At 41.2% G+C, this 27,204-nt stretch overlaps 1 protein-coding gene and 1 long non-coding RNA gene across 2 annotated transcripts; one reads left to right on the forward strand and one right to left on the reverse strand.

Moving 5' to 3' along the window:
• Window positions 1–1,851: 1,851 nt before the first annotated feature.
• Window positions 1,852–26,853, reverse strand: ribc2 (RIB43A domain with coiled-coils 2). Its single transcript, XM_088341065.1, has 7 exons — window positions 26,687–26,853; window positions 26,539–26,620; window positions 11,069–11,335; window positions 10,910–11,028; window positions 7,025–7,204; window positions 6,792–6,958; window positions 1,852–1,959 (listed from the first exon to the last, which is right to left on the reverse strand). The coding sequence occupies exons 1-7, from the start codon at window positions 26,807–26,809 to the stop codon at window positions 1,893–1,895; spliced, it is 1,005 nt and encodes a 334-aa protein (XP_088197191.1). The 5' UTR covers window positions 26,810–26,853; the 3' UTR covers window positions 1,852–1,892.
• LOC148363400 (uncharacterized) lies at window positions 11,551–12,716 on the forward strand. Its single transcript, XR_015850996.1, has 2 exons — window positions 11,551–11,922; window positions 12,339–12,716. It is a non-coding gene; the product is annotated as an uncharacterized LOC148363400 (long non-coding RNA).
• Window positions 26,854–27,204: the final 351 nt, after the last annotated feature.

Raw genomic sequence — 27,204 nt, forward strand, 5'->3', positions numbered from 1 at the left:
CAGCCTAACAACAGCAGCTGAGAGACAGGCACTGAAAAAGCTGAGGTCAATCATGGACAATCCATCGCATCCGCTTCACAGCATTATCTCCGGACAGAAGAGCAGTTTCAGTGACAGACTGCTGTCACTGTCTTGTACTACGGACAGACTGAAGAGATCTTTTCTTCCTCATGCCATGAGGCTCTTTAACTCCACCCGGCAGAGTAAAGGCCCACATTAAACCACACCACCTACATTGGATCTTACTGCATTATGTGTTCTGTGTAGCACTATTTAGTTAATCTATATAACATGCTAAAGTGGGCATTTGCACGTCACACTGGGTGTTTGTATATTGTTTTCTTTTGGCTTTATTATTGTATTGTTCTCAGCTCAGGGATGCTGCTGGAAATGTGAATTTCCCTTAGGGGATGAATAAAGTATCTATCTATCTATCTATCTATCTATCTACCTCATACGAATATAATGTTACTCATGTATTGTTCTTGCACATGTCGACTGCACTACGTTTAATGCTCAAATTGCACAATGTCTGACCATTTCCTGTTTCATGCTGACTATTTTTGCACTATGATGACTTTGCACCAAATGCAATATTGCACAACCGTTACGATACCGACGTTATCACGACAACCCTGTATGTAACATCCCACATGCCGACATTTCTTGTGTAAATACCATGTAAATTATAACTATAGCCTTATCCCCCTTGTCTTATAACATTATCTTCTCTGTTCCTTTATCTTCTTGCTCATACCTCACTATGAATGTGTAAAACTGGAGTGTCATGCCCAATTTCGTTGTCACAATATGTTAGCCCATTTGTAACAATGACAATAAAGGTATATTCTATATTCTATATTCTATATATTAAACTCAAGGCCATCAGTCACGCAGTAGAACACGGAAATAGAGCAGCAGCAAGAGAGTTTAACATTATTGAATCGATGTTGCGGAAGTGGAAGAAGCATGAGGATGAGCTGTTTACGTTTTACATTTTACAGCTATTATGTTATTGCTTTATTGTTATTGTTTTGCACTTGTTATTGTTTTCGCACATTACGAGTCTCACTATATTGCGATTGCACTAAACTTTTAATATACCATAACAGTATCAGATGTTTTTTTGCGTAAAATGTTATGCCTTGCTGTTGTTCAAAGATGTTAAAGATGGGTCACGAAAATGATTTACCTCAGAGAAAATAATAAAACAGCTGTTTATTCATTTTGGGAGTGAATGAAGTTGTGGAAAGCTTGTTTGTTCTCTATTAATAAAGTTTGACTGACCTATCTGACTGTTTTGTTGACATTCCCTTTAGCGCGGCACCATCTAATGGTTGCATAACGTAACTGCATCCTCTACTGTAGCCAAGTCAAGTCACATTTATTTATATAGCCCTTAATCACAAAAATGTCTCAAAGGACTGCACAGGATTACAATTACAAAATTGCACAATTACCTGATCTTAAACCAGCATGCACTTATAGCGCCTTATAATGCGGTGCGCCTTATGTATGGAAAAAGTTTTGAAATATATCATTCATTGAATGTGCGCCTTATAACACAGTGCGCCTTATAGTGCGGAAAATACGGTAATAAGAGGACCAACCAAGAGGCTCATGATCACATTGGCTCATCTGCAGCCACACACAGCTGAGGTGGGACAGTATATGCATAAGACCACTACTGCTATATTGCTATACAGAGACCCCTCACTACATCACGCTTTTTGCTGGTTCACTTCTTCGCGGATTTTGAATTGATTTTATCTTTATTATCATTGATATCATCTATCGTGCAAAAAAAAGGGAACCCTGAAAACGGTACATATTTCAAAGGGCCCGTATGTCCTTTTATTTGGTTCACTGCAATAATCCAAAAATGCTGCCTGTCAACGACTGCTGATGTTGAATTGGGAGAAGAAGCCATCAATGTGCCCCTTCCTCAGGTCTTCTTTCCTAGAAACATAGTTACACATTTTCGACAAAACATCAGTTTTTTGTGTGCACGATTCTGAGTGTGCAGCACAGATATTTATAGAAAACTAGATATGTGTCTTTAAACGGCGTGCCAAATGCAATTCTAAGCTAGTCGGGTCAAAATTATCGGCATGTTTGGCGGAGCGAAAAAAAATCCACAAGAAAATTCCGGCTCATTGTGATGGCTATAGAAAGACTCATCCCTGTACCATGGAGTCTTGAAAAGCTAGAATAACCTTTCATAGGTAAAAACGTTTTATACATATATATATATTTGTTTCAGCAATATTCCGGCTCATTGTGATGGCTATAGAAAAGACTCATCCCTGTACCATGGAGTCCTGAAAAGCTAGAATAACCTTTCATAGGTAAAAACGTTTTATATATATATATATATATATATATATATATATATATATAAAAGCGGTGCAGCTAATGAAATGAGATGATATATATATATATATATATGTATATATATATATATATATATATATATATATAATATATCTCATCTCATTAGCTACACCGCTTATCCTCAGTAGGGTCGCGGGGGTGCTGGAGCCCATCCCAGCAATCATCGGGCAGTGGGCAGGGGACACCCTGAACTGGTTGCCAGCCAATCGCAGGGCACACAGGGACAGACAAGTCGCTCGCTCATTCACACCTAGGGACAATTTGGACCGGCCAATTCACCTGAAATGCATGTTTTTGGAATGTGGGAGGAAACCGGAGTGCCCGGAGGAAACCCACGTAAGCACGGGGAGAACATACAAATTCTGCACAGGAAGTCTGGAGCTGGATTTGAACCCACGCAGGAGGTTCCCAAGACATGAACTGTGCCGCACATGCACTAACCACTGCGACGCCGTGCTGCCATATATATATATATATATATATATATATACTGGACTGTCTCAGAAAATTAGAATATTGTGATAAAGTTCTTTATTTTCTGTAATGCAATTAAAAAAACAAAAATGTCATACATTCTGGATTCATTACACATCAACTGAACTATTTCAAGCCTTTTATTATTTGAATATTGCTGAATTTGGCTTACAGCTTAAGAAAACTCAAAAATCCTATCTCAAAATATTAGAATATCATGAAAAAGTATACAAGTAGGCTATTCAACTAATCACCTGAATCATCTAATTAACTCGAAACACCTTGCGAGGGTTTCCTGAGCCTTAAAAACACTCAGCTTGGTTCAGTAAACTAAATCACTGCTGATCTGACTGCTGTCCAGAGGACCATCATTGATACCCTCCATCAGGAGGGTAAGACACAAAAAGAAATTTCTCAAAGAGCAGGCTGTTCACAGAGTGCAGTTTCAAAGCATATCCACAAAAAGTCTGTCGGAAGGGAAAAATGTGGCCGGAAACGCTGCACAACCAAGAGAGATGACCGCAGCCTTAACAAAATTGTGAAGAAGAGCCGCTTCCAGAATTTGAGGGAGCTTCAAAGACAGTGGGCTGAAGCTGGAGTCCAGGTATCAAAAGCCACAGTTCACAGACGTGTCCGGGAAATGGGCTACAATAGCCGTATTCCCATGGTCAAGCCACTTCTGAACTCAAGACAACGGAAGAAGTGTCTGACTTGGGCTATGGAGAAGAAGCACTGGACAGTTGCAGAGTGGTCCAAAGTCCTCTTTTCAGACGAAAGCAAGTTTTGCATTTCATTTGGAAGTCAAGGCGCCAGAGTCTGGAGAAAGGCTGGAGAAGAGCAAAATCCAAGTTGCTTGAAATCCAGTGTGAAGTTCCCACAGTCAGCAATGGTTTGGGGAGCCATGTCAGCTGCTGGTGTTGGTCCACTGTGTTTCATCAAGTCCAGAGTAAATGCAACTGTGTACCAAGAGATTTTAGAGCACTACATGCTTCCATCTGCTGAAAAGCTCTATGGAGATGAGGATTTCATTTTCCAGCATGATCTGGCACCTGCCCAGTGCCAAAACCACCAGTAACTGGTGCACTGACCATGGCATCACTGTCCTTGATTGGCCTGCTAATTCCCCTGACCTGAACCCCATCGAGAATTTGTGGGGTATAGTTAAGAAGAAGATGAAAGACACCAGACCTACAAATGCAAATGAGCTGAAGGCCGCTATCGAAGCATCCTGGGCATCAATAACACCTCAGCAATGTCACAGGCTGATTGCCTTCATGCCACGCCGGATTGATGCAGTAATCCGTGCAAAAGGATTCCCAACCAAGTACTGAGTGCATCAATGGACATTTTCAAATGTTTAATTTAGTTTTGCTGTTATAAATTTTTTTTTTTACTTGGTCTGATGTAGTATTCTAATATTTTGAGATAGGATTTTTGAGTTTTTTTCAGCTGTAAGCCAAAATCAGCAATATTCAAATAATAAAAGGCTTGAAATAGTTCAGTTGATGTGTAATGAATCCAGAATGTATGACATTTTTGTTTTTTTAATTGCATTACAGAAAATAAAGAACTTTATCACAATATTCTAATTTTCTGAGACAGTCCAGTATATATATATATATATATCTCATCTCATTTCATTAGCTGCACCGCTTTTTTATATATATATATATATATTTATTTATATATATTTATATTTATGTATATAGAGTGGAACCTCGGTTTTTGAATGCCTCTCAGTTCAAACAAATCGGAGTCCGACCCAAAATTTCAAGAAATTCTTGCTACGCTGTTCGGTCAAAAAATCGGAGTTCGAACGCCGGTAATGCGTGAGTGCGTACGCTAGGATGCGATGCTGAGCGGCGTACGGGTGTAGATCGCTCTTTTCGTGACCAACTGTTATCGCGTGCGGACGTGCTTTGTTTTGCTTTCGCTTTTAATATAGTTGAACGAAGTGTTTTATCCCCTAATTATGCCTCCGAAGAAAGTCAGTGCAAGCAGCAAAGTTGGTACAGGTGAAAAAAGAAAAGTAGTGCGTACAACTATTGCATTTCAGAAAGAAATAATAGCAAAATATGAAGGAGGTATGAGAGTGTCTGATCCTCTCCCCACCGTCCACCTGCGCTTTCTGCTGACCACCACAAAGGTAAGAAATCCTATGCATAATTCTTTTCTTTATCCTTTTTTTTTATTTTTACACGTTCATGTTAGTGTAATCTTTCGTACGGAAGATTACGATAACACGAACATACGATTAGCCTGGATTAGCTTCATGTTTACGTTAAACATTCAAGGTAAACATTCAGGGTGTTATAACGGAGCCCAACATTCAGGGTGTTGGGACGCAGCCCCCTTTCCAATGAACTGCTCACCACGTGTTGTGGAGACCCGGGTGCTAAATGACTTGTAAACGACCTGATTTTTTTATTTTTACACGTTCATGTTAGCGTAATCTTTCGCACAGAAGATTACGATAACGCGAACGTACGATTAGCCTGGGTTAGCTTTATGTTTACGTTAAACATTCAAGGTAAACATTCAGGGTGTTGGAACGGATTAAAACAATTTACATTATTTTTAATGGGAAAAATGATTTTGGTGATCGAACAAATCGGTTTTCGAACATATATATATATATATGTATGTATGTATGTGTATGTGTATATATATACACATACTGTATATATGTATGTGTGTATATATATATATATATCTCATCTCATCTCATTAGCCACACTGCTTATCCTCAGTAGGGTCGCAGGGGTGCTGGAGCCCATCCCAGCAATCATTGGGCAGTCAGCAGGGGACACCCTGAACTGGTTGACAGCCAATCGCAGGGCACACGGAGACAGACAACTCACTTGCTCATTCACACCTAGGGACAATTTGGACCGGCCAATTCACCTGAAATGCATGTTTTTGGAATGTGGGAGGAAACCCACGCAAGCACGGGGAGAACATACAAACTCCGCACAGGAAGTCTGGAGCTGGATTTGAACCCACGCAGGAGGTTCCCAAGACATGAACAGTGCCGCACATTTGCTAACCACTGCGCCTCCCGTGTTATTTTCGATTGTTCTCGATTGTTCTCAGCTCAGGGATGCTGCTGGAAATGTGAATTTCCCTTCGGGGATGAACAAAGTATCTATCTATCTATCTATCTATCTATCTATCTATATATGTATATATATATATATATATATATATATATATATGCAAAATAAAATAAAACTTTGTTAATAAAATAAGTTATACATGTTGTTTTTTCTAAGTCTTGAAATAACCTTTTAACACTGATTTTGATTTTGTAGATAGTTTAAAATTTAATAGTGTTAAAATTTCAATGCAGTGTCTAACTTGTATAATTTCTCATAAATTGTTTCAAAAAATGTTTGTTTTTGATTGAAGAAAAAAAAAAGCCTTTTTCCGTTTTCAATTCATTCAAAATATACATGCATTAAAATCTGTTGTAAAATAAGCAAGTTATGATTCATTTTTAACGTACATACATTGCCTTAAAGGTAGGGTGTGTCATTTAAAAACTTAAGGCTGCAAAAAGTATATTAAGCCTGGGGATGGCAGCAGAGTAACACATGTTATGTATGTATTTATTATTTATTTCTTAGACACGCTTGGAATAAACTCTTCTTTTGTCACCTTTTTGGGGTTTGTTAAAATAAAAGCAGATAGGCGCAATGGAAAATAAAGCTCTTTGAACTCAGTCGGGCATTGTCAACACATCCTTAACAGAGAAAGTATTTACCTTTCAACTTCTGAAGCAAATCTTAAACTACGCACCCCACCTTTAACGGGGACTTTGACCTGATCAGTATGGCCTCCACGTAGGTAGGCAAGCTAGTTAGCAACCCGCTACGGCGTGATGACATATCTAGTCTTCTCTATATATATGTGGCGTGTCGTACCTGTGTTCCTTGGAGTCAGCCAGTTGCTTGTTAGTATTGTCCATTTTTCGTCGTCGCTGTTTTCCGTGTCGAGCCTCCTGCCTTGCCAAAAGTACTGCGGTACGAGCCGAGTCCAAACGATCGCAGTCTTGTCGCCGCTCTTCACTGTTCTCGTCAAATTTTTTCTTCTAAAACAAGCGGCCATTCCCACTTAGGTATGTTGCACAGCAAAACATTGATGTTGTTATGCTAACCATTTTCTCTTCAATGTGACGTTTTTGGAATTCAATGATGTGAGTCAAGGTCTCAAAAGGAGGCTTCCTGTCACTGCAGGGATAAAGGCCGGGAGCTCCCATCATGCTTGCTTCAAGTCCGTGGGACTGAATGTCTTCCTGATTACGTTCCTGACGGCGCTCCTTCTTAGTGTTTGCCATCTAATTTGGGAAACAATTCAAATTTCAACATTTTGAAAATGTCAGGTCATTGTAAAACTGCAATAAAATCTAGAAAGTTTGATACTGGTTTTCCAAAGTCTGGCATCATGGGAGTAGAGCAGGTGTCGGGAACCTATGGCTTCCGAGCCATATATAGCTCTTTTTATGAGCACATATGGCTCAGAAATTAGCTACATGTGTAAATTCCTCCGTAGCGTTCCAATTCTGTTAAGCCCAATGTTGATTATGATGTGTGCATAGCCGAAGCTACTCTCGTCATGTATATTGTTTGTCCAGTATATAGAGGGCATCGTTTTACCTACAATTTACAGTCAAGTGTCACACAAACAGACCCCGTTTTGGCTGTACGTTGCTAAGGAATCCTTTATTGACCTTTTGCCCATGACGTCACGTTGCCTTCTCTGGCAGAATGAGAGCCTTGACGGCAAACGTCAAGAAGCACTTGAGCGCACTGCAGTTGAATAGGCAGTTGAGTTGGAACAAATACCAATAACCATGACAGAACACTATAACCACCACTTTTTGACATGGTGATTGATTCCTTTGCCGCTGGCAAGGTTCTAAGCCCGATTTGGAATGTTATCCCTTTTGATGAAGACAGAAGACGACAATGTTGATCTATAGTCAAACAGAATGGACTAGTATTGTGCTGAGTCACAGCACTATTAGCCCTCAAGTATTCCAGGATTTGCAGCCAACATTTTTACAAGGTACGTTCAATGTATATCCGAGCAATTGTATGTAGGTACGAGTCAGGTCAAAAACACCCAATATTATTATAAGTTAGCTAGTGCTGACTATCTGACATTAGTTTCTTTCCGTTGCCTTTTCTTACTATGTAAACAGGCTGCTTTTATCCTGACTAACCAGGGATTCAAAACCGTAATCTTCCAAATCTCATCTCATCTCATCTCATCTCATTAGCTGCACCGCTTATCCTCAGTAGGGTCGTGGGGGTGCTGGAGCCCATCCCAACAATCATCGGGCAGTGGGCAGGGGACACCCTGAACTGGTTGCGAGCAGATCGCAGGGCACACAGGGACAGACAACTCGCTCGCCCATTCACACCTGGGGACAATTTGGGCCATCTGATTAACCTGAAATGCATGTCTTTGGAATGTGGGAGGAAACCGGAGTGCCCGGAGGAAACGCACGCAAGCACGGGGAGAACATAAAAACTTCGCACAGGAAGTCCGGTAGCTGGATTCGAACCCACACAGGAGGTTCTCAAGACCTTAGAACTGTGCCGCACACACGCTAACCACTGCGCTGCCGTGCTGCCCTAATCTTCCAAATATCACATCTATTAAAAACGTATGTACTCTACCATAAAGCTTATAACGCCAAAATGAACTGCCAAATTATCAATGGATAAAATGGGAAACGAATGTTCAGAAGATAAAACGTCATTTCGCCAAAGTAAACATTTTCAACATGCTCAAAAGTGATTTATTTTCAATACTTGGAAAAATGTAGGTACAAGGTCGTTTTAGTACCGTTTACGCGAGGGGGACATTTCACATTGAGGGTGCATTTTAACAAAGTGCAGCAACTAAGAACTGGTAAGCACCCAGACCTTTATAAGCTTTTAGATCAACGCAGATGTATGGGGATACCCAATTTACAATATAGTGGTACAGATCTTGTGGACTAAAGTCAGGCAGACTGGATGATTTGTTTAGATGTGTGAATATGTCAGGAGAAAGACTGTATGGCTTAGTAGCTAGCAATGCTAATCATCAGTTTCTCGAATATCGCTCTTTGTGGTTTCCGTAAAGATGAGCCAACTCATCCAACAGCTGCACAATATTGGTTTGACGAGTCATTGCCAATGGTGTTGAATATTTTAGCTGTTTTTGTTGTTTTCTAAGTTTTACTGGTTTTTATCTTGGTGTGGTCACATGGTTAGGTCACGTGTGTGCGAAGGGTCAATATGGAAGCTTATTAAATAATGTATGTTCATTGTTGAGACACTATGATAAAACCCCACAAAAGAAACTGTAATTACCCACAAACGCTAGCCAACCACTCAAAACAAATTCATTTTGTGAGCGGTAGGGGTGGGCGTAGTAAAAGATTTTATAAATTTTGACTATAAAATATTTTATTACAACTGACTCAATGCAATGAAGATTTTCACTGGGCTTTTGTTTAATGTACAGGGTCAGGGCAGGCTGTTCGAAATGCATGATATTTTGTCTAGGGATTTTTGATAACAGGACACGCGGAGGTGACGTTGTTTTGGGAAGCCAGACATCAAGGCGCTCGTAGATGAGATTGTGAAGCCCAGGGGGCTTCCTTGGCACACCATCTTGTGGGGAGACGTTGGGGGGCCAATAAGAAAAAGCTCAAGGACTTCAGAAGAAGGCTAAACACAGACTCCAAGGTCACTTCTTCAGGTGTCTCCGATGAAATACACTTAGTTTTTCTGTTAGGGAAAATAAATCCGCCCCTGTGTGCAAATGTTGGCTTTCCTGGTCATTTTTCTCTCAAGAAACGAGCACGCATAAATTGTTGGAGGAATGTAGGTTGTGTTAGGTTGATGGAGTCAGATAACTAATTCAAACAATTTGGTAAAGGGTACATTTTGATAATTAATTCCCAACAGTAGTTATGCAACACAGCATGCTCCCTTCTCGCAGCTTCCACTGCGCTGCATTTTTTGTGACATAATGACTAAATAACTCTGCTTGCACTTTGTTTTGAAACTATTATTTACGACAAAAATAAAGGTCAAAATGAGCCTCAATGATGTTTGGTCACTGGGGAGAGAGACAAGTTTAGAGTTGTATATTTGTTGATATGGGATAAAGGCAATGGCATTATTTCATATTTGTAATTCTAAAGTCACACAGTGAAATAAAACATGCTGAAAAATTAGCTTTTGTCGGGAGAGCAGGTTTGGCGGTTTTGTTGATTTTTTTCTTAAAACATGGTGTGGCTCTCTCTCAAAAAAACAAAATCTAAATATTTTTGCTTTTGTGGCTCTTTGGTTCAAAAAGGTTACCGACCCTTGCTCTAGATGGCACTTTTTGTCTAAAGTTGCACTGGAAATGTATTTATCTAGTCTTTGTATTCAAACCAAGAGCCCTTAAGATAAGTTGACATTGCTTTATTTTTTTGTGTGTATTTCGTAATTTGGTACAGACTGGTGTAGTAAATTACAGATTTGTGACGCTTGACGACACAAAAGAAGCAAAAAATGTCAAGTTGTTTGATAACCATGGTCAAGCAAAAACATGTAACATACAGCACAAAGGCAGAATCTTACTGATTACAAGGTGAATCCACCACTTTAACAGTAGGGGGCGATCTCCTCTGTTACCCTGGCCTTTCCAGTGTTGGCGCCCTCCTCTCCCCAGCTCCACCTCACATGCGCGCTTACTTTTGTTTACTCAATCTCATGTTGATATTGACTGCAAAACACCTGTTTAAAACACGTGTTGTTTTTACCTACAAGAACTGTAATTCTGATCGGATCTGCTAGAAAAATTCGTTTTGCAATTTCTAACCCTGATTTTCTGGCACTGGATGTATTTTTTGTGCGCTGAAAAGGTCTGGGCAGTGTGCGATTGTGCACACCTGCAGCTTCGAGGGAACATTGTCGTGTACAATCGAAATTATGTGAAGCTTTACTTGCTAAGGTAAACCCGTCATGAGCACCAAAAGGCACGCAGGACTCACTTTGTCTAGATTCCACTTTTGAATAGCGGCCACTGCCGCTTTTTTCCTTTCCATCTCTTCGTTCTGGAGCTGCAGAGCTTCATGATCCATGTCTACTCTCCTTTGGTCGTTCTGCAGTTCTGAAAACCCAGATGTTAGTGAGTTTAGGTGAATGGGCACTCTCCATCTCTTGTCTGCTTTTTTCTGCCGCTTTCTCGTCTGTTTGCTGCTGGAGCCACCTTCTCAGTTGCTCCTTTTGCCTCTGCGCTCGTCCCTTGCGGTCTGGATCTTCGCCTGGCATTCCGGGCAACATCATCATAGGCAATCCTGGTCTCAGCTCACGGTACTGCTGGCGATCCACCGTAGGCTTCTTTGTGTCATGTCTGAGATTCAGTGTTGGAGTCTGGAGTAGGGAAGCATGTTCTCTATTTTTCAGCAAAATGGCCTCTGTGGGGAGAGCAACTAATTGAAAAAGATAATACGAAGATTAGCTATAAGTCCAAAACACACCAACTGCATACACACCAACTACTAACACTAGCAGATAATGTGTAGGTCAGGGGTCAGTAACCTTTTTGACCAAAATAGCAAAATATTTTGTTGTTGTTTTTTTGTGGAGAGAGCCTTCCCATATATTTTAAGACTAAGGCCCAATCCCATTTCTCTCACTCGGCCCTGAGAACCCTCCAGTGAGGTCCCTCGATAGAGGAGTGCCCTCCGCGAGTTGAGTGCAAAGTGGAGATGGTTTGGACAAGACTTGCAAGGTTCCACCCCTGTCCAGGAGATGGCGGTAATATTAATTGGCTGTAGACCTCAGTGACGTATTGGTCTACGTCACATGTAAACAACTCGAGTCTCAACCTGTAGTGTGTCAGTTGGAGAGTTCGTGCAACGTTAAAAATGCCCGCTACTGCTGTGTTATTACCGATTGCCTGAAAGCTCATCATCTTTTCCGTGTCTCCAATCAACGGAGGAGAAATGTGCTATACTGAAGACAGCTTCGGCGCTATGTAGTGCTGATTCATCTTTACAAGGTACGTACACTCATTAAAAAAATGACCCGTTCAGTCAAATACAGTAAGAGTTAACATACAATGCACGTTCACATAATACCCTATGTTTGTGTAGACATAAATGGCAATCTACTTATTAGTATCTTAATGCCATTTTATGACATATAGTAGGGGTCTTGAATCTGTGACATGACGAAACGTAAACAAACACAAGAACAGTCCACCTGACCCTTTAGCTGACATAATATCGTCACCAAACTTCCCTGTACGACCCAAAAACCTTAGTTCATAAGGAATTTAATTCAAAAGAGTTGTCATTGAATATAAAAAAGTCATTTCAACATTTTTTCATGATGCTTACATCACAGTTAAAGCGGTCTTTTTCTTTTCTATGCCCACATTTATGTCTAAATTGTTTGTTATCTATTGTGTTCCAGAGTGGCTGTCCCATAAGCGTGGACAGGTTGGACAGGAATGTTCCCATCCTGTGCTTATGGTTGGATGTGGAGTCAGAACTCATTCAGGACTTAAGGTTGAGCAAGAAGGTTATGTGGGCCCTGCAGGAGCTGCTAAAGAGGGAACAGGGCCATGGCTGGAGGTCCTGATCTACGTGTACTGGCTGGTCCACGCTCTGTCCTACCGTGTGGTGTCACGGGTCTTCAGGGTTCCCAGGTCCACCGTACAAAGAATTGTCCACAGTTAATATGGAATAAATTGCCCAAAAGCCATATTTTAGACTCTGGAAGTCAGACCCACATTTGCATTATGTGCTTTTATGCATTACTATTCAATAAACATCTTCATTTTGAGTAAAACTGGAGTGTCATGCCCAATTTCGTTGTCACAATATGTTAACCCATTTTGTAACAATGACAATAAAGGTATATTCTATTCTATTCTATTCTAACACCTTGGTGGTTTATTTCATAATGATGTGAGATACTGTGTGTGAACTATGTGACTGTTGGACAGAAAACAACTACAAATCACTCCAGCTTAAATAATAGTTTACTTTCAGAAAAACAAACTCACATTGGGCCAAAATACATAATAGTAAATAAATAATGTGTCACAAATTTTAACAAAAATATACCAATACTTCCATAAAGCTGGAAACACAAACTGGAACTTCATTGAGTTCTTAATTAAAAAAAAAAAAATTCCTTTTATAAAACAAAGGGAAACATTGCAGAGATGTCACTGTTCTGGAAATTTGTCCACGAGCTTCCCAAAAAGGACGGGAACTGCTCAGTTTTGGCCACAGTTTCTTCGAGCCTTTTCCTCGCTCCGGCAGACTCCGCTTTCAAAAAGTCAAGGAGTGTATCGTGCTTCCTTTTTTTTCTGGGTGATTTGGGGTTTGGCGCCGGATTAGAAGGTGCCAACGACGTGCCCGGTGGTGTGGATGGCGTGGTAGCTGTGATGGTGACCAGCTCTTCCACGGGACGTTCTTCAGCCTTTAGGTTGGGTGGAAAAAACAAGAATTACTTAATGCTGATGTATTGTACAAAACAACTGTGTATAGGATGCTCAACAAGTTGATATGAGACAGGAAATTATAGGATGTGTTCTGGATAATTATTTGATAGTGAATAGATACAAAAAAATGACATGTTATTCTTATGGCTGTAAGAGCCTTCTATTGGCCAGCATCACATATGCTTTAGAATTGTCTCCACATTTGGACAACATTTTGAGAAGGTAATTAGTTTACTTAATATGTGTTTACAGAGAAGGCAGTGGCCTATGTGATAGTAATTTGTTTCAACTGTATTTCCACGTGAAATTCGGAGACATTACTCATAATGCATGATGAAAACATGCATTCTGATCTCACATGAAAGAATCATATTGTAAATAAAACACGACACCTGAAATTGTGTGCAATAAACAAGGGCTTATGTCCAGAACGGTATTCTGACTATGCTCCATGTAGATGTAAAAGCACGACTCGTTTAAGATAAAAACAGGGATGGGCTGAACCGTGATTTTCTGCAGTTATCCTACTTTACAGTTTGTAGCGTGAAGATTTTTTTTGCCAGCTCCCTTGGTAGATTAGTGCACTTCGTAAAGTAGCGATTTTGCAATGTTCGTGTTTTAATGCGAAAATACGATTTTCTATTGCATTTACGTCTAACTAAGATATCTCAATACATTTTGTTGCAAATACATGCGTGGTTGTGGAAAACTACTTACATTTGTGCGGTTCCTTTTCGGGCATGTTTGTTGATATTGAGAATTCGCAAAGCCTTCTGGGTAGTCACTTCGCTGCCAAGTGAGGTCGAGAGCCCCCTCGGTCTTGAAGTGGCTACGACATGGTTTGAGGGCACTTCTGCCTCGGTCTTGAGAGTATCGGGACACACCCCGTTTTCACGTGAACGCGCAAACCGAGTGACTAGGGCACATAGCGAGTGAAAGTGCGAAGAATGGGACTCAGCCTAAATTCAGCAAAACCGCCAACACGCTCTCCAGACAAAATCAAAATTTCCAGCGCATTTTATTTCACTGTGTGACGGTAGATGGGGTGTCAAACTCCTTTTAGCTTGGGGGCAACATTTAAAACTCATGGGGGGCCAGACTAGTAAAAAAAAGAGCGTGAGAAAAAAAAATATATAAAAGTATATGTTATGTATATATATATATATATATATATATATATATATATATATATATATATATATATATATATATATAACTAGAAAAAGGAAACAAGGAAGAAAGAAAGAGATAGACAACAGAGTAAAAGAGACAACAGATGGAGAGAGAAAGAGAGAAAACAGAATAGTAAAAAAGAGAAAGAGAGAAATGAGAGAGAGGGAGAAATATAGAGGCAGAAAGAAAAAGAGAGAAAAGGGCAAGTGAAAAATAGAAAGAGAGAAAGAGAAAAGAGGCCTAGAAAAAGAGAGGATAAAAAAATATAGAGATAAAAAGAGAAAAAACAGGGACAAAAAGAGTGAAAGAACAAACAAATATGGCGAAAGAGAGAAAGAGAAAAAGAGAGTCAAAAGAGAGAGGTAGAAAGTGTTCCTCTCGCGGGACTGATTAAAACCCTTGGCAGGCCTGATTTTTGTCACCTGTGCGTTAGATAATTTGATACAATTTATTAAATAAGATTAATGCCAGAGCCTGTGTCCCATACCAACAAATACGTATACCAATTTAAACTTATCTCCATCTCGCAGTTGCTGTACTTAAGATCGTTGAGGCTCATTTTGACTTTCATTTTTTCATAAATAATGGTTTCAAAATAAGGTGCAAGCAGAGTTCTTTCTTAAAAATTTAACAAAATACTGCAAGAACTGACGTATTTGCCTTTAGTGCAGACGGCATGTCCGCCTACCCGCCTACCTCATTAAATCAAATTACTCTGTGTTCTTTGCTGGCATTTCTGGTACTTTACAGTTTGATCTGTGGGTTTTCATCATAAAGTGTCTCAACACTGAACCTTATTTTTTTAATGACCTTCCATATAAAGGATTCCTGAGCAATTTACTGTCAAAACTGTAAACTGTGGTGGGAAGTATGCTCTTTTTATACTGGACCAAACCAGTCCTTGTACTAGTGTTACAGTGGCTATGCGCGTATTGGACTCGACTGTGCATTTTTTAGATTTGGAACACTATACATGAGATTTGCATGAGTGTACATTTTTCTCAGGACTTTATATACTCGTGAAAAGAGCTACAGGTTCCTGACTCTTATGTACATGGAGCTTCTTCCCGATGGACCACTGTTGGGCTTATCTGTAGTAAGTCAATAGATGAGCTATTTTATTGTCTACTTTTGCAAAATTCTCTCTGACGCTCTTTTTATTCCCCTAACAGCCCCGTGGTACTTCTTTTGCTGGGTGATTAGTTCCATGCCCTTTCAAATGTACCCAGTCACACGATCACGTTATATTTCCGTTTTTGTAAACATTTGCCACTTTTAAACAAGCACAGGTTTAGTTGTTTTTTCTGTATCCCTTAGACAGATTGTTTTTCACGCGTAAAAAATATTGTGTAATAACATTTGCCAATCTTTAATGGGAAAAGGTTGGTATACTATATACTCTATGTAGTTCAACAGTTCGTGTTGCACATTGTAACAATTCTTGATAAAGACATCACTGAAATGAACTTGAATGTAAATCAGGTACAGTGGAACCTCGGTTTTCGAACGCCTCTCAGTTCGGACAAATCGGTGTTCGACCAAAAATTTTGAGAAATTCTTGCTTCGCTGTTCGGTAAAAAAAATCGGAGTTCGAACGCCAGTACGCTGGGGTGCGATGCTGAGCGGCGTACGGGTTTTTAACCCCCTAATTATGCCTCCGAAGAAGGTCGGTGCAAGCAGGACAGGTGAAAAAAAAAACAAGTTGTTCGTCCAACTATTGTCTTTAAGAAAGACATAATAGCTAAATATGAAAGAGGTGTACGAATTTCCGATCTTGATAGTGAATACAGCATGGCTAAATCTACTATCAGTACGATAGTAAAGAATAAGGAGGCTGTGAAATCGAGTGATGCGGCTAAGGAAATTAGCACTATAAGCAAGCAACTGCCGCAAGTTTTGGAAGAGGTTGAAAAACTTTTGGTGATTTTTCTCTCCCCACCGTCCACCACAAAGGTATGAAATCCTATTCATAATCCTTTTTTTATTTTTACACGTTCATGTTAGCGTAATCTTTCGTACGGAAGATTATGATAACGCGAACGTACGATTAGCCTGGGTTAGCTTTGTTTACGTAAAACATTCAGGGTGTTGGAACGGAGCTCCCTTTCCAATGAAGCGCTAGTGTTGTGTATGTGGTAGGATTGTAATAGCTTGTAAGACAGACACGGACCATACGACTCATAGACTGTTTACTCCACTCTCCTTCATCGGTAGATCAAGCACAAGTTCAAGGCTGCACATTACTATACAGCGACACCGCAGGAAGGGGAGTGTATTACACAATACCACATATTCCCCTTTTGTTAGAATAGGACACAAACAGTAGCACAAGAATTCTAATCCATTATTGGCAACTAGAAATAACAAATAGAGTAGCATTAATCTGAAATAAGCAATAACTCTTTGGTAAGTATGAGCTTATAGAAAACATACATTTCAATATTCATTACTAGATTAGAGGTAAATATTTATCAAAGGTAAGCAATATTGTAAGGAATTACACTATCAATATCAGTGAAGCAAATAGTAAATTAAAACTTGTAAACATTGTGAACTAATACTCATTGCCAAATTGCAGGAAGTATTTATCAAAGATAAGCCATACTGTAAGGAACCATAGTGTCGATATCGGTAAGCAAAAAGTGTGTAATCCTTGTAAACATAAGCAGACTGTATGAGGATCACAATCATAAACAAACATGACCATTTTTAAAACAATGAACATTCTTCATGTCCTCTCTCTCTTTTTTTTTGAACATCACCACATCTTTTCTGTATCTTTTTTTTTTTAAGTCACGTAATCTTGAAGCCATGCAGGAGCATGTCGTATTCTCGTTGCACTCGGAGATGGATGTGGTGAGGGCACAGTTCCAGGTTCAGGTGGCTCAGCACCTTGGTTGCTTGGCAGGAGACAAGCATCAGCATCAGCATCAGCAGGCTGTGACGCTGGAGCAGCAGCACAGGTGGAAGAAGGGGCAAGGTGGAAAGCATTCCACACCTTTCCATCAGACAGCAGATAAGTGGCCGGACCCTTTTGGGCTACCACTGTCAGTGGCTTGGTGAACTTTGAGTGTCCTTTGGCAATGATTCCAGGTTTGCGGATGCGAACGGCAGAGCCAATCTGGAAGCTGGGTGATTTTGCACCCCGACGTTTGTCAGTGTATTGTTTTGACTTCTGTTGTTTGTTTTGTATGTTTTGTAGCATGTTGCCTTTTTCAGCAGTGGGGCGCATGGAGTGAAGACCCGTGATGTGAAGCTTGGTATTCAGTGGTCTACCATGCAACAGCTCAGCGGGGGACACTGAAGTCACGGCATGTGGTGTGGCTCGGTAAGTGTGTAAAAACTCAATGAAGAAGGCTTACAGTGGTTTACCTTCGATGTTGGCTGTTTGTAGACAGTCCTTGAAGACTCTGTTGAAAGGCTCAATTTCACCGTTGGCCTGTGGGTAGTACACAGAGCTGCGACGCTGTGTGATGTTCCTGTCACTAAGGAATGCTTCAAACTCAGTCGACACGAACTGAGGGCCATTGTCAGTAACAATTTCCTGTGGATTACCTTCTCTGCTAAACACAGTGGAAAGAAAAGTCATAACAGAGGCAGAAGTAACATTTGAGCAGAAGGCAATCTCAGGCTATCGGCTGTAATAGTCAATGAGGGTGATGGCGAAGCGGCGATCAGCAGGCGCAGAGTGAATGGGACCAACAATGTCCACAGCAACCTTTTCCCAGGCAGCAGTTGGGGTAGGCACATGCTGTAACGGGGCAGTACGTGTGGTTGCGGTTTTGTCATGCTGCAAGCAGGTGGTGCATGATTTGATGGCGGGCTCAACCTGAGAATCCATTCCAGGCCACCAGTACAAGTCTCTCAGTCTATGTTTTTTTGCGAACAATCCCTTGGTGTGTAGCGTGAGCAAGTTGGATCATTTTTTCCTGTAGCTGTTGTGGTATCACAACACGATGAGTGCCACGCACAATGACACTGTTCTGCACGGCAAGCTCATTTTGCACACGGAAGTCAAGGCCTTTTGCAGTACGAGGCCATCCGTTCTGCATGTAGTGTCGCACGTTCTGTAGCACCGGACATTCCTCACACGCACTGGAGAGCTCATCAGCAGTGACTGCAGCAAAATCAGGAGACACAGCAGCCACCATCTCCAACTCCATCTCCTCATGGTCGTCTGTGACAAGCAATCTGCAGTAACATTCTCATGTCCTGGTTTGTATTCGATTGTGTACTTAAAACACAGCAGGCGAGCAGACCAGCGAGCTATTCTCATGCCTGCAAGTCCAAGGCCTTTGGTTGTGATTAGAGTGGTCAAAGGGCTATGATCAGTCCGTAAAGTGAAGTGACGGCCCCAGAGATAAGTACGCCACTTTTCAGTCGCCCAGACGCATGCCAAAGCCTCTTTTTCAACTGTTGGGTAATTTCGCTTGCATGCAGTCAGCGTCCTGGAAGCAAATGCAATGGTCTGTTCTGTGTCACCTTTCATTTGTGTCAACACAGCACCGATGCCATAGTCTGACGCATCTGTTGTCACGACTGTTGGTAGGGAAGGGTCGAACAAGGCAAGTCCAGAGCTAGTAGTGATGATCTCCTTCACTTTGGAAAAGTTTGCTTGCGCCTCCTCAGACCAGTGGAATGTAGCAGACTGTCTGAGTAGAGCACGGAGAGGTTCCACAAGCATGGCGTAGTTGGGTATGAACTTTGAGTACCACGCAGTCAGGCCTAGGAAAAATCGCAGAGATTGAGCGTCGTGTGGAGGGGGAGCTTCAACCACAGACAGTACATGGCCAGGATCTGGATGTAGACCAGAGGCAGAGATGAGATGCCCAAGGAAGGACAACTCTGTTTTTCTGAAGTGGCATTTTGCAGCATTGAGCTTCAGCCCACTCTCCTGTAAACGATGGAGAACGGCGTTCAATCTGGCGTCATGTATTTCAGGCGTTTCCCCACTGACAATGATGTCGTCCAAATAGCACTGCACACCCTTTTGACCAGCCAGGATCTGAGACATCATGCGTTGGAAGGCACTGGGTGCTGAGGCCAGGCCGCAAGGCACTCGTGTGAAACGAAACAGTCCATCTTGCGTTATAAACGCTGTAAGATCTCTGCTGCTTGGATGTAGCTGCACTTGGTGGTATGCATTTTGTAGGTCAATCGTGGAAAACATTGTAGCGCCACGGAGCTCAGTGAACACCTCCTCAATGTGTGGAAGCGGGTGACTGTCGATCACCACAGCCTTGTTTGGTTCACGTAAGTCCACACACACACGAATATCACCTGTTTTCCTGCTCACGACCGCTAGAGGCGACACCCAGGCAGACGCGTCCACTCTCTCAATGATGCCATCAGTTTCCAGTTTCCTCAGCTCCTCCGACACCTTGTCACGCACGGCATATGGGAGTCTGCGTAGCTCTTGCTCGACTGGAGGCACGTCTGCACGCACTTTAACTTTGTGTATAAAACCTGTAGCAACGCCTAAAGCATTTGTAGCGTTGACGGTGTGACTCATCCCCGATGCAGCAGGTGTTGCAATCTGCCCATCTTGTATGTGAAGGCTATTTGCAGTGAACAGGTCCATTCCTAGTAGTGGTGTACCGTCAGGAACTATGTAGAAGTCAGTATGTGCACTCTGATTGCGGTATGTAGCAGTAAGTTGAAGACAGCCCAACACCGGAACTGGCTTCTTCATGTAGGTCACCAGGCGTACAGTAGGCTTTGAGAGAGGCACGTGCATGAATGAATGTCTGTAAATGCTCTCTCGCAGAATTGAGACTGCTGAACCAGTGTCCACAAGCAGGTCAGTAGTAAGTGACTGTTCATCATTCACATGGAGAGCAACTGTACACGTAAGGTGCTTTGAGACTGCAGCTGTAGGGGCTACATGTCAAGTCAAGTCAAGTCAAATTTATTTATATAGCCCTTAATCACAAAAATGTCTCAAAGGACTGCACAGGATTACAGTTACAAAATTACACAATTACCTGATCTTAAACCAGCATGCGGGCAAGGAAAAACTCAAAAACCTCAGTGTGAGGAGAAAAGAGAAACCTTGAGAAAGGACCTCACATGTGGTAATCCCCCTTCCAGGATTGACCAGGGTGAATTACAATTAGCATTACTGTACACATAATAGTAAACATTAGGTAAGATGTTGAAAATGTCCGGAAAGTGCATGACATCAACGACGCCCCCAGCCTGCAAACCAGTCCAGAAAGTCTATGACGGCCATGACGCTGCCTCCCGTCTCTGCCAGCTGGTAAATGTAGGGGTTGACATGCTGCAGGTCAGACGCCGGTCCGCTGACCCATCCCAAATCATCCTTCTCCTTCGTATCAGCCAGGCAGGCTTCGGAAAAAGACAGGACAAAACAGAATATGAGGTGGGCATCAATCATATGCTTTGGAATAGTAGTGTGTCTTAAGCCTCGATTTAAAAACTTCCGTTGAGGTTGCAGATCTTATCTCCAGAGGCAGGGCGTTCCATAACACCGGGGCCCGGATGGAAAACGCTCTCGAGCCCGCAGACTTCTTGGCTCTCGGAGTCACGAGTAGACCGGCATTTTCCGAGCGCAGACTCCGTGCAGGAACATAGGGGGAAATCAAATCGGAGAGATAGGAGGGTGCAAGCCCATGCAAACATTTATATGTTAATAAGAGAACCTTAAAGTCACATCTTAAGTGGACTGGGAGCCAGTGCAAGTTGGCCAATATAGGAGTAATATGCTCAAACATTTTGGTCCTAGTCAAAAGTCTAGCTGCCGCATTCTGAACCAGCTGCAAACTTTTAATGCTAGACATCGGGAGACCAGAAAGCAATACATTACAGTAATCAAGCCGAGAAGTAATAAACGCATGAATTAAAATCTCTGCATCTGATTGGGACAGCATCGAACGAATCTCCGCAATATTACGGAGGTGGTAGAAAGCTATTCTAGTAATATTTTTCACGTGTAACTGAAACGACAGATACGTCAAATATAACACCTAGATTTTTGACCGAGTCACTAAGGGTGATATTACATTTGTCTAGGTTCAGGGTAGTGTTTGAAAACAACTGACGACAGTGAGCTAGACCAATAATCAACATTTCAGTTTTTTCTGGGTTAAGGCGTAAAAAAATATTTGACATCCATCTTTGAATCTCAGTAAGGCAAGCCTCCAGATTTCTAAAACTTAAATGTCCAGTTTTTTCCAGTGGCACATACAGTTGAGTGTCATCTGCATAGCAATGGAAGCTAATATTATACTTGCGGATAATGTCACCAAGCGGGATCATATAAATACTAAAAAGAAGGGGGCCAAGTACAGAGCCTTGAGGAACACCACAAGGGACATTAGATTGTTTAGAGGTCAGATTGCCATACTTAACACATTGCATCCTGTCTGACAGGTAGGACCTAAACCACGAGAGTACAGTTCCTGAGATACCAATGCGTTCTAGACGAACCAATAATATGTTGTGGTCGACCGTATCAAAAGCAGCGCTGAGATCCAGCAGCAGTAACATTGATGAGGCACCAGAATCTATTGTTAAAAGGAGATCATTGGTTACTTTAGCAAGGGCTGTCTCAGTAGAATGATTTACCCTAAATGCTGACTGGACAGTTTCAAAAAGGTTATTTTCTGACATGAAGTCATTTAGCTGCTGTGCAACGACCTTTTCAAGTAATTTCGCAAAAAATGGCAGATTTGACACTGGCCTATAATTACCTAGGCTTTCTGGGTCAAGGTTAGGTCGCTTAAGCGTGGGTTTAATGACGGCAGACTTGAAGGCTACAGGAACAATACCCGAGGATAGCGATATATTAATAATATTTAAAACTGATGGTCCTAAGATCCCAAACAGATCCTTCACCAGTGAAGCTGGAAACGGATCAAGCAGGCACGTAGTTTGTTTGGCCCTACTGACCATCTGTGTTGGATTATCAAGGGACAAATCATTGAAACTGGAGAATGTTTCTGAACAACCGCTGACACAGTCCATCCCTAACACCTCCATATCTTTGATATAGGAGGAGGAAACAGAGCGTTCTTTTAAAATTTCATTCCTGATTGGTTGAATCTTTTTATTAAAAAATTCCATAATGTCTTCAGCAGAATAAGTGCAACCATTTGGGTTAAGTTGTTGTCTGGTAAGTTTCGCCACTGTGTCAAACAAAAATTCCGGATTATTCTTATGTTCAACAATAATCTTAGAGAAATACGACGCTTTAGCTGAGGCAAGTGCTACTTTATATTTCAGCAAACTGTCACACCAGGCCAGTCGAAAAACCTCCAGCTTAGTAGTGCGCCATTTTCGTTCAATTTTTCTGCAACTTTGTTTGAGTAACCTAGTTTCTTCAGTAAACCAAGGTGTATTCTTCTTGGGTCGGAATTTATACTTTAGGGGCGCCACAGAATCAAGAACATTAACCAAAGCAGTATTGAAGTTGTTTGTAAGTGAGTCAACAGACCCAGTGTACGAAGGGAAGGCTGCAGTTACCGTAGGTAATAATTCTTTTAAGGCTAACACCGTTTTAGGGCTGATATTGCGACTGCTAAAGCCTAAATTTTCCTTATCACAGTAAACATTAAACAGCACCTCACATTTAACAAAATAGTGATCAGAGATGGCATTAGGATACGGTAACACTAACATTTGAGGCTACTACGCCACGGGTCAGGACGAGATCTAGAGTGTTCCCATCTTTATGAGTGGGCACATCAACTATTTGATTGAAACCAAATGTATCAATCAGTGACTTAAATGCAATTGCAAGTGAATTTGATGGGGAGTTTACGTGAACATTAAAATCACCAATAATTACAACATTGTCCGCATAAGTTACTAAGTCTGTTAACAGTTCCGAAAATTCTTCCAAAAAATTTGAGTACAGGTGGACGATACACAACAACTAAATAAATTGGTGTTGACATTAAGGACCTCATAACAAGTGCTTCAAACGTTTTAAAACTAGTAAGGGTATTAGAAGTAAATTTCAACCTATCTTCCGATATAAGAGCAATACCTCCACCTTTTTTGCATGGTCGTGCCAAGTGCGAACTCACAAAGTTAGGGGGAGAAGCCTCATTTAACACTACAAACTCATTTGGTTTTAACCAGGTCTCACAAAGGCCAATAAGGTTAAGATTGTGTTCATTAATAAGATCATTGACAAGTAAAGCTTTGGAGGCTAGTGATCTAATATTGGGAAGGCCAAGCTTCAGCACTGTGGACTGAGCTGAAACCTTTCGCGAATTTTGAACCTTAATGGCAACCTTAGTGGTAACCACCACAGGATTAGACTGCCGGTCCCGGGTCTTGTGCCTTGCATGACGGCAGACGCGGCCCGAATTCCATACCACAGGAATATTGTTGACAGGTGGAGTAGCACACACACAGTAACTTCTCTCACTGATCGCGTAGGGACTGCGCTGCGGCACACTTTACCAAAATGTCCCATTTTTCCACATTGGTTGCATTTTGCATTTTTAGCAGGGCATTTGGGGTCATTTGCTAGATGAGAGTTGGAGCCACAACGGTAGCAGGTTTTGTGTTGAGAAGAGCGCTGTGTATGTGTGTTGCTCCGGTGCCTTTTATTCGCACCGTCAGCTCTCGGTTGCACGACCTTCACAGGGGCGTCGGGCACGTGCACAGGAGCAATAGCCTTCGCTTCTGCCATAGCGGATTCGATTTGTGTAGCAATAGTGATCGCTTTGTCTAGTTTTAAGTCCATTTCCAACAGCAAGCGTTCTCTGATCCTCGAAGAGGACGTCTTCTCAATGAATTGATCCCTAATCATATCATTAGCAAACGTGCCAAAGTCACAGTTAGTAACTAATTCCCTCAATGCAGCAATGAACTGAACAGTGGTCTCGCCAGGTCTCTGAGCACGCTGACGGAACTTGCCACGACATTCACCTTCGGTACAAAGAAAGTTTTAAGCACATCAAGGCGGATTTGTAAGAAGTGCCAGTGTCGGGAAGGGAAAGAAAAATTCTCTGCCCTTCTGTGCCTAAACAGTGCAGCAGTAGTGCGCGTTTTTGTTTGTCCGGCATGTCGTTTGCAGTCAATGCTAGCAGGTAATTTTCAAACATTTGGATCCACGTGGTGTACAACATCGTAGGCTCACCCGGGATTTCAAGCAAAGCAGGGGATTGTGAGATTCCGATACAAGTCATCCTCGTCACCAATATGTTGTGTATGTAGTAGGATTGTAATAGCTTGTAAGACAGACACGGACCATACGACTCATAGACTGTTTACTCCACTCTCCTTCATCGGTAGATCAAGCACGAGTTCAAGGCTGCACATTAGTATACAGCGACACCGCAGGAAGGGGAGTGTATTACACAATACCACAGCTAGCCACTAGTTGTGGAGACCCGGGTGCTAAATGACGTGTAAACGACCTGTTTTTTTTTTTTTTTTTACACAATCATGTTAGCGTAATCTTCTGTACAAAAGATTACGCTAACGCGAACGTACGATTAGCCTGGGTTAGCTTCATGTTTACGTTCATGGTAAACATTCAGGGTGTTGGAATGGATTAAAACGATTTTACATTACTTTTAATGGGAAAAACGATTTTCGGTGATCGACCAAATCGGTTTTCGAACAGGATTCTGGAACGGATTATGGTCGAGAACCGAGGTTCCACTGTACTTTTATAAATACTTGATATAAAAGCTTCAGATTTATATTCAACACATTCACGTCTTCTCCATGTTAGTATAGTAGACACTATCTCTGCCTGTCATGTGGAAAACTTGGGTTTGATTCTGTTAGTTTGTCAAAATGTGTTACTAAATATTTGCATGAGTTTTTCATTTTTATTAGTTTTATTATTTAATCATAACAATATTAATTTGATGATCACATTATTCATTTAGTTGTTTTAAATATACTTATTATCTTCATCCACATCTTTGAATCAAGTATTTACTTGCTATATTCATATGATGTTTGACTGTATTTTTTCATATCAGTACATTCTCAGAAACGGTCTTCCAATTAGTCAGCCCATATCTTATCATACAACCTTTAGAATCCAACTGAGTCCAGTTTTAAAAAGGTATTTTTCTTAAGATGTTACTTCCTCACTTTGCCTGGAAAATTACGCCAAGCTTATTTTAATTTTCCATCTAGCTAATCCACACCCCTTTTCTATAAGACACTGGTGAAACATTTTTCGATGCCTTTTGTGGGAGAACGCTCTCCTGATCAACCGGCTCGTAGTATACTCTGTTTTATTTAATAATAAGTCATAAAAGTCCTCCACTGAATTGCTCTCTTCAGCTTATTTTTTCTTTGTCAAAATACTCGGCGAGACACAGATCGTCCATGCCAACAATTCCCTGTTGGGGAGTATGTTATTGCCCAATATTGTTGGCATTAGACAATACAGTGCCATCTTGTGGTCAAGTATTATATATTGGGGCTCTAAAGAAATGCCCATTTACATATATTTATTTACTGTATGTATAAGTGAATTTATTTTGCTTATTATTTATAGGTTGGGTACGTAGGTTGAGGTGTCCTTAAAACAATAAATTACAAATTTTCACTTAAGTAGGTGTTAACAATGCCCAACTGTGTTCAAAGAGCCTTTCTTTTTTTTCTATCCCCCCTGTCTAATTGTATCTTACTCTTATTAGAGCTGTTCCGGCCACGGAGCGCATTAGGCTGGGGGAAAGGAGGCAGGGGGAGGAGAGTGATTTATTTTATTCTAGGATGAAAATGGTGATAGTAAGAAAAGGACTGATACAGTCTATATCCTGAAACCAAAACCCCAAAAAGATGTTTTTCTGAGCGCATCTAAGAATTTTACATACGTGCCAGAAGATGGAATCAGGAAGAAGAACATTTTAAAGTTACATACACAACCTTTAAAGATTGCTGTTTTTTAATTAATGACGGGGTTTTTTTACCAATAGAGGCTACAAATTAACTGACCCTTTAATATGCAACATTTTCTGTTACGGAATTGTATTTAAATTTACTCACCATAATCATCTTGTTCTTCTTTTTCTGCCCTTTTCCTCGATATCCTCTCTGCCACTTGCTTGTCGAGAAATTCTTTGTCAACCTAAATATTGTTTTAAATGAAACTAAAACGACAAAGAAGATATGCTAAAAAAAGGAAAGATCTTACTCCGATGGTCCGTAGCTTCTCATCAAACACCCTCACTCGTCTCAGAACCTCAAATTGGCGGCGTTTTTGCACTTTGACATTTGAAAAAGCTTCCGGTAAAACTTCCAAATCGTTCATCATCATTTTCACACGCAGACGTGAACAAAATGTTGAACGGGACAAAGTTGAGGTATTTTTTCCAGCATTGGGGACAAAGCGAAACACGCGGGTTGCTAGGAAACCGCTCCGTGATTCTCCAGAATGAGTCGGCCGTTTCCGGGAATGGTCCAGGGCACACAGTATCCGGGTGTTGAGCCGGAAATACAAATAAAAATGACTTGACTTGACTTGACTTGACTTGACTCTCTCTCTCTCTCTCTCTCTCTCTCTCTCTCTCTCTCTCTCTCTCTCTCTCTCTCTCTCTCTCTCTCTCTCTCTCTCTCTCTCTCTCTCTCTCTCTCTCTCTCTCTCTCTCTCTCTCTCTCTTTCTCTCTCTCTTTTCTCTCTTTTCTCCCTTTTCTCCCTTTTCTCCCTTTTTT

The sequence above is a fragment of the Urocampus carinirostris genome, chromosome 7, assembly GCF_059441175.1.
Source record: "Urocampus carinirostris isolate Australia breed hairy pipefish chromosome 7, RoL_Ucar_1.0, whole genome shotgun sequence".
In the NCBI taxonomy this organism is placed as follows: Eukaryota; Metazoa; Chordata; class Actinopteri; order Syngnathiformes; family Syngnathidae; genus Urocampus; species Urocampus carinirostris.

Coding starts and splice junctions, on each gene's coding strand:
- ribc2 (XM_088341065.1), bottom strand. CDS start 26,809: ATGATGATGAACGATTTGGAAGTTTTACCGGAAGCTTTTTCAAATGTC. Junction 11,029..11,068: donor AAGCAGACAAGAGATGGAGA/GTGCCCATTCAC, acceptor CTGGGTTTTCAG/AACTGCAGAACGACCAAAGG. Junction 6,959..7,024: donor GTCACATTGAAGAGAAAATG/GTTAGCATAACA, acceptor CGCTTGTTTTAG/AAGAAAAAATTTGACGAGAA.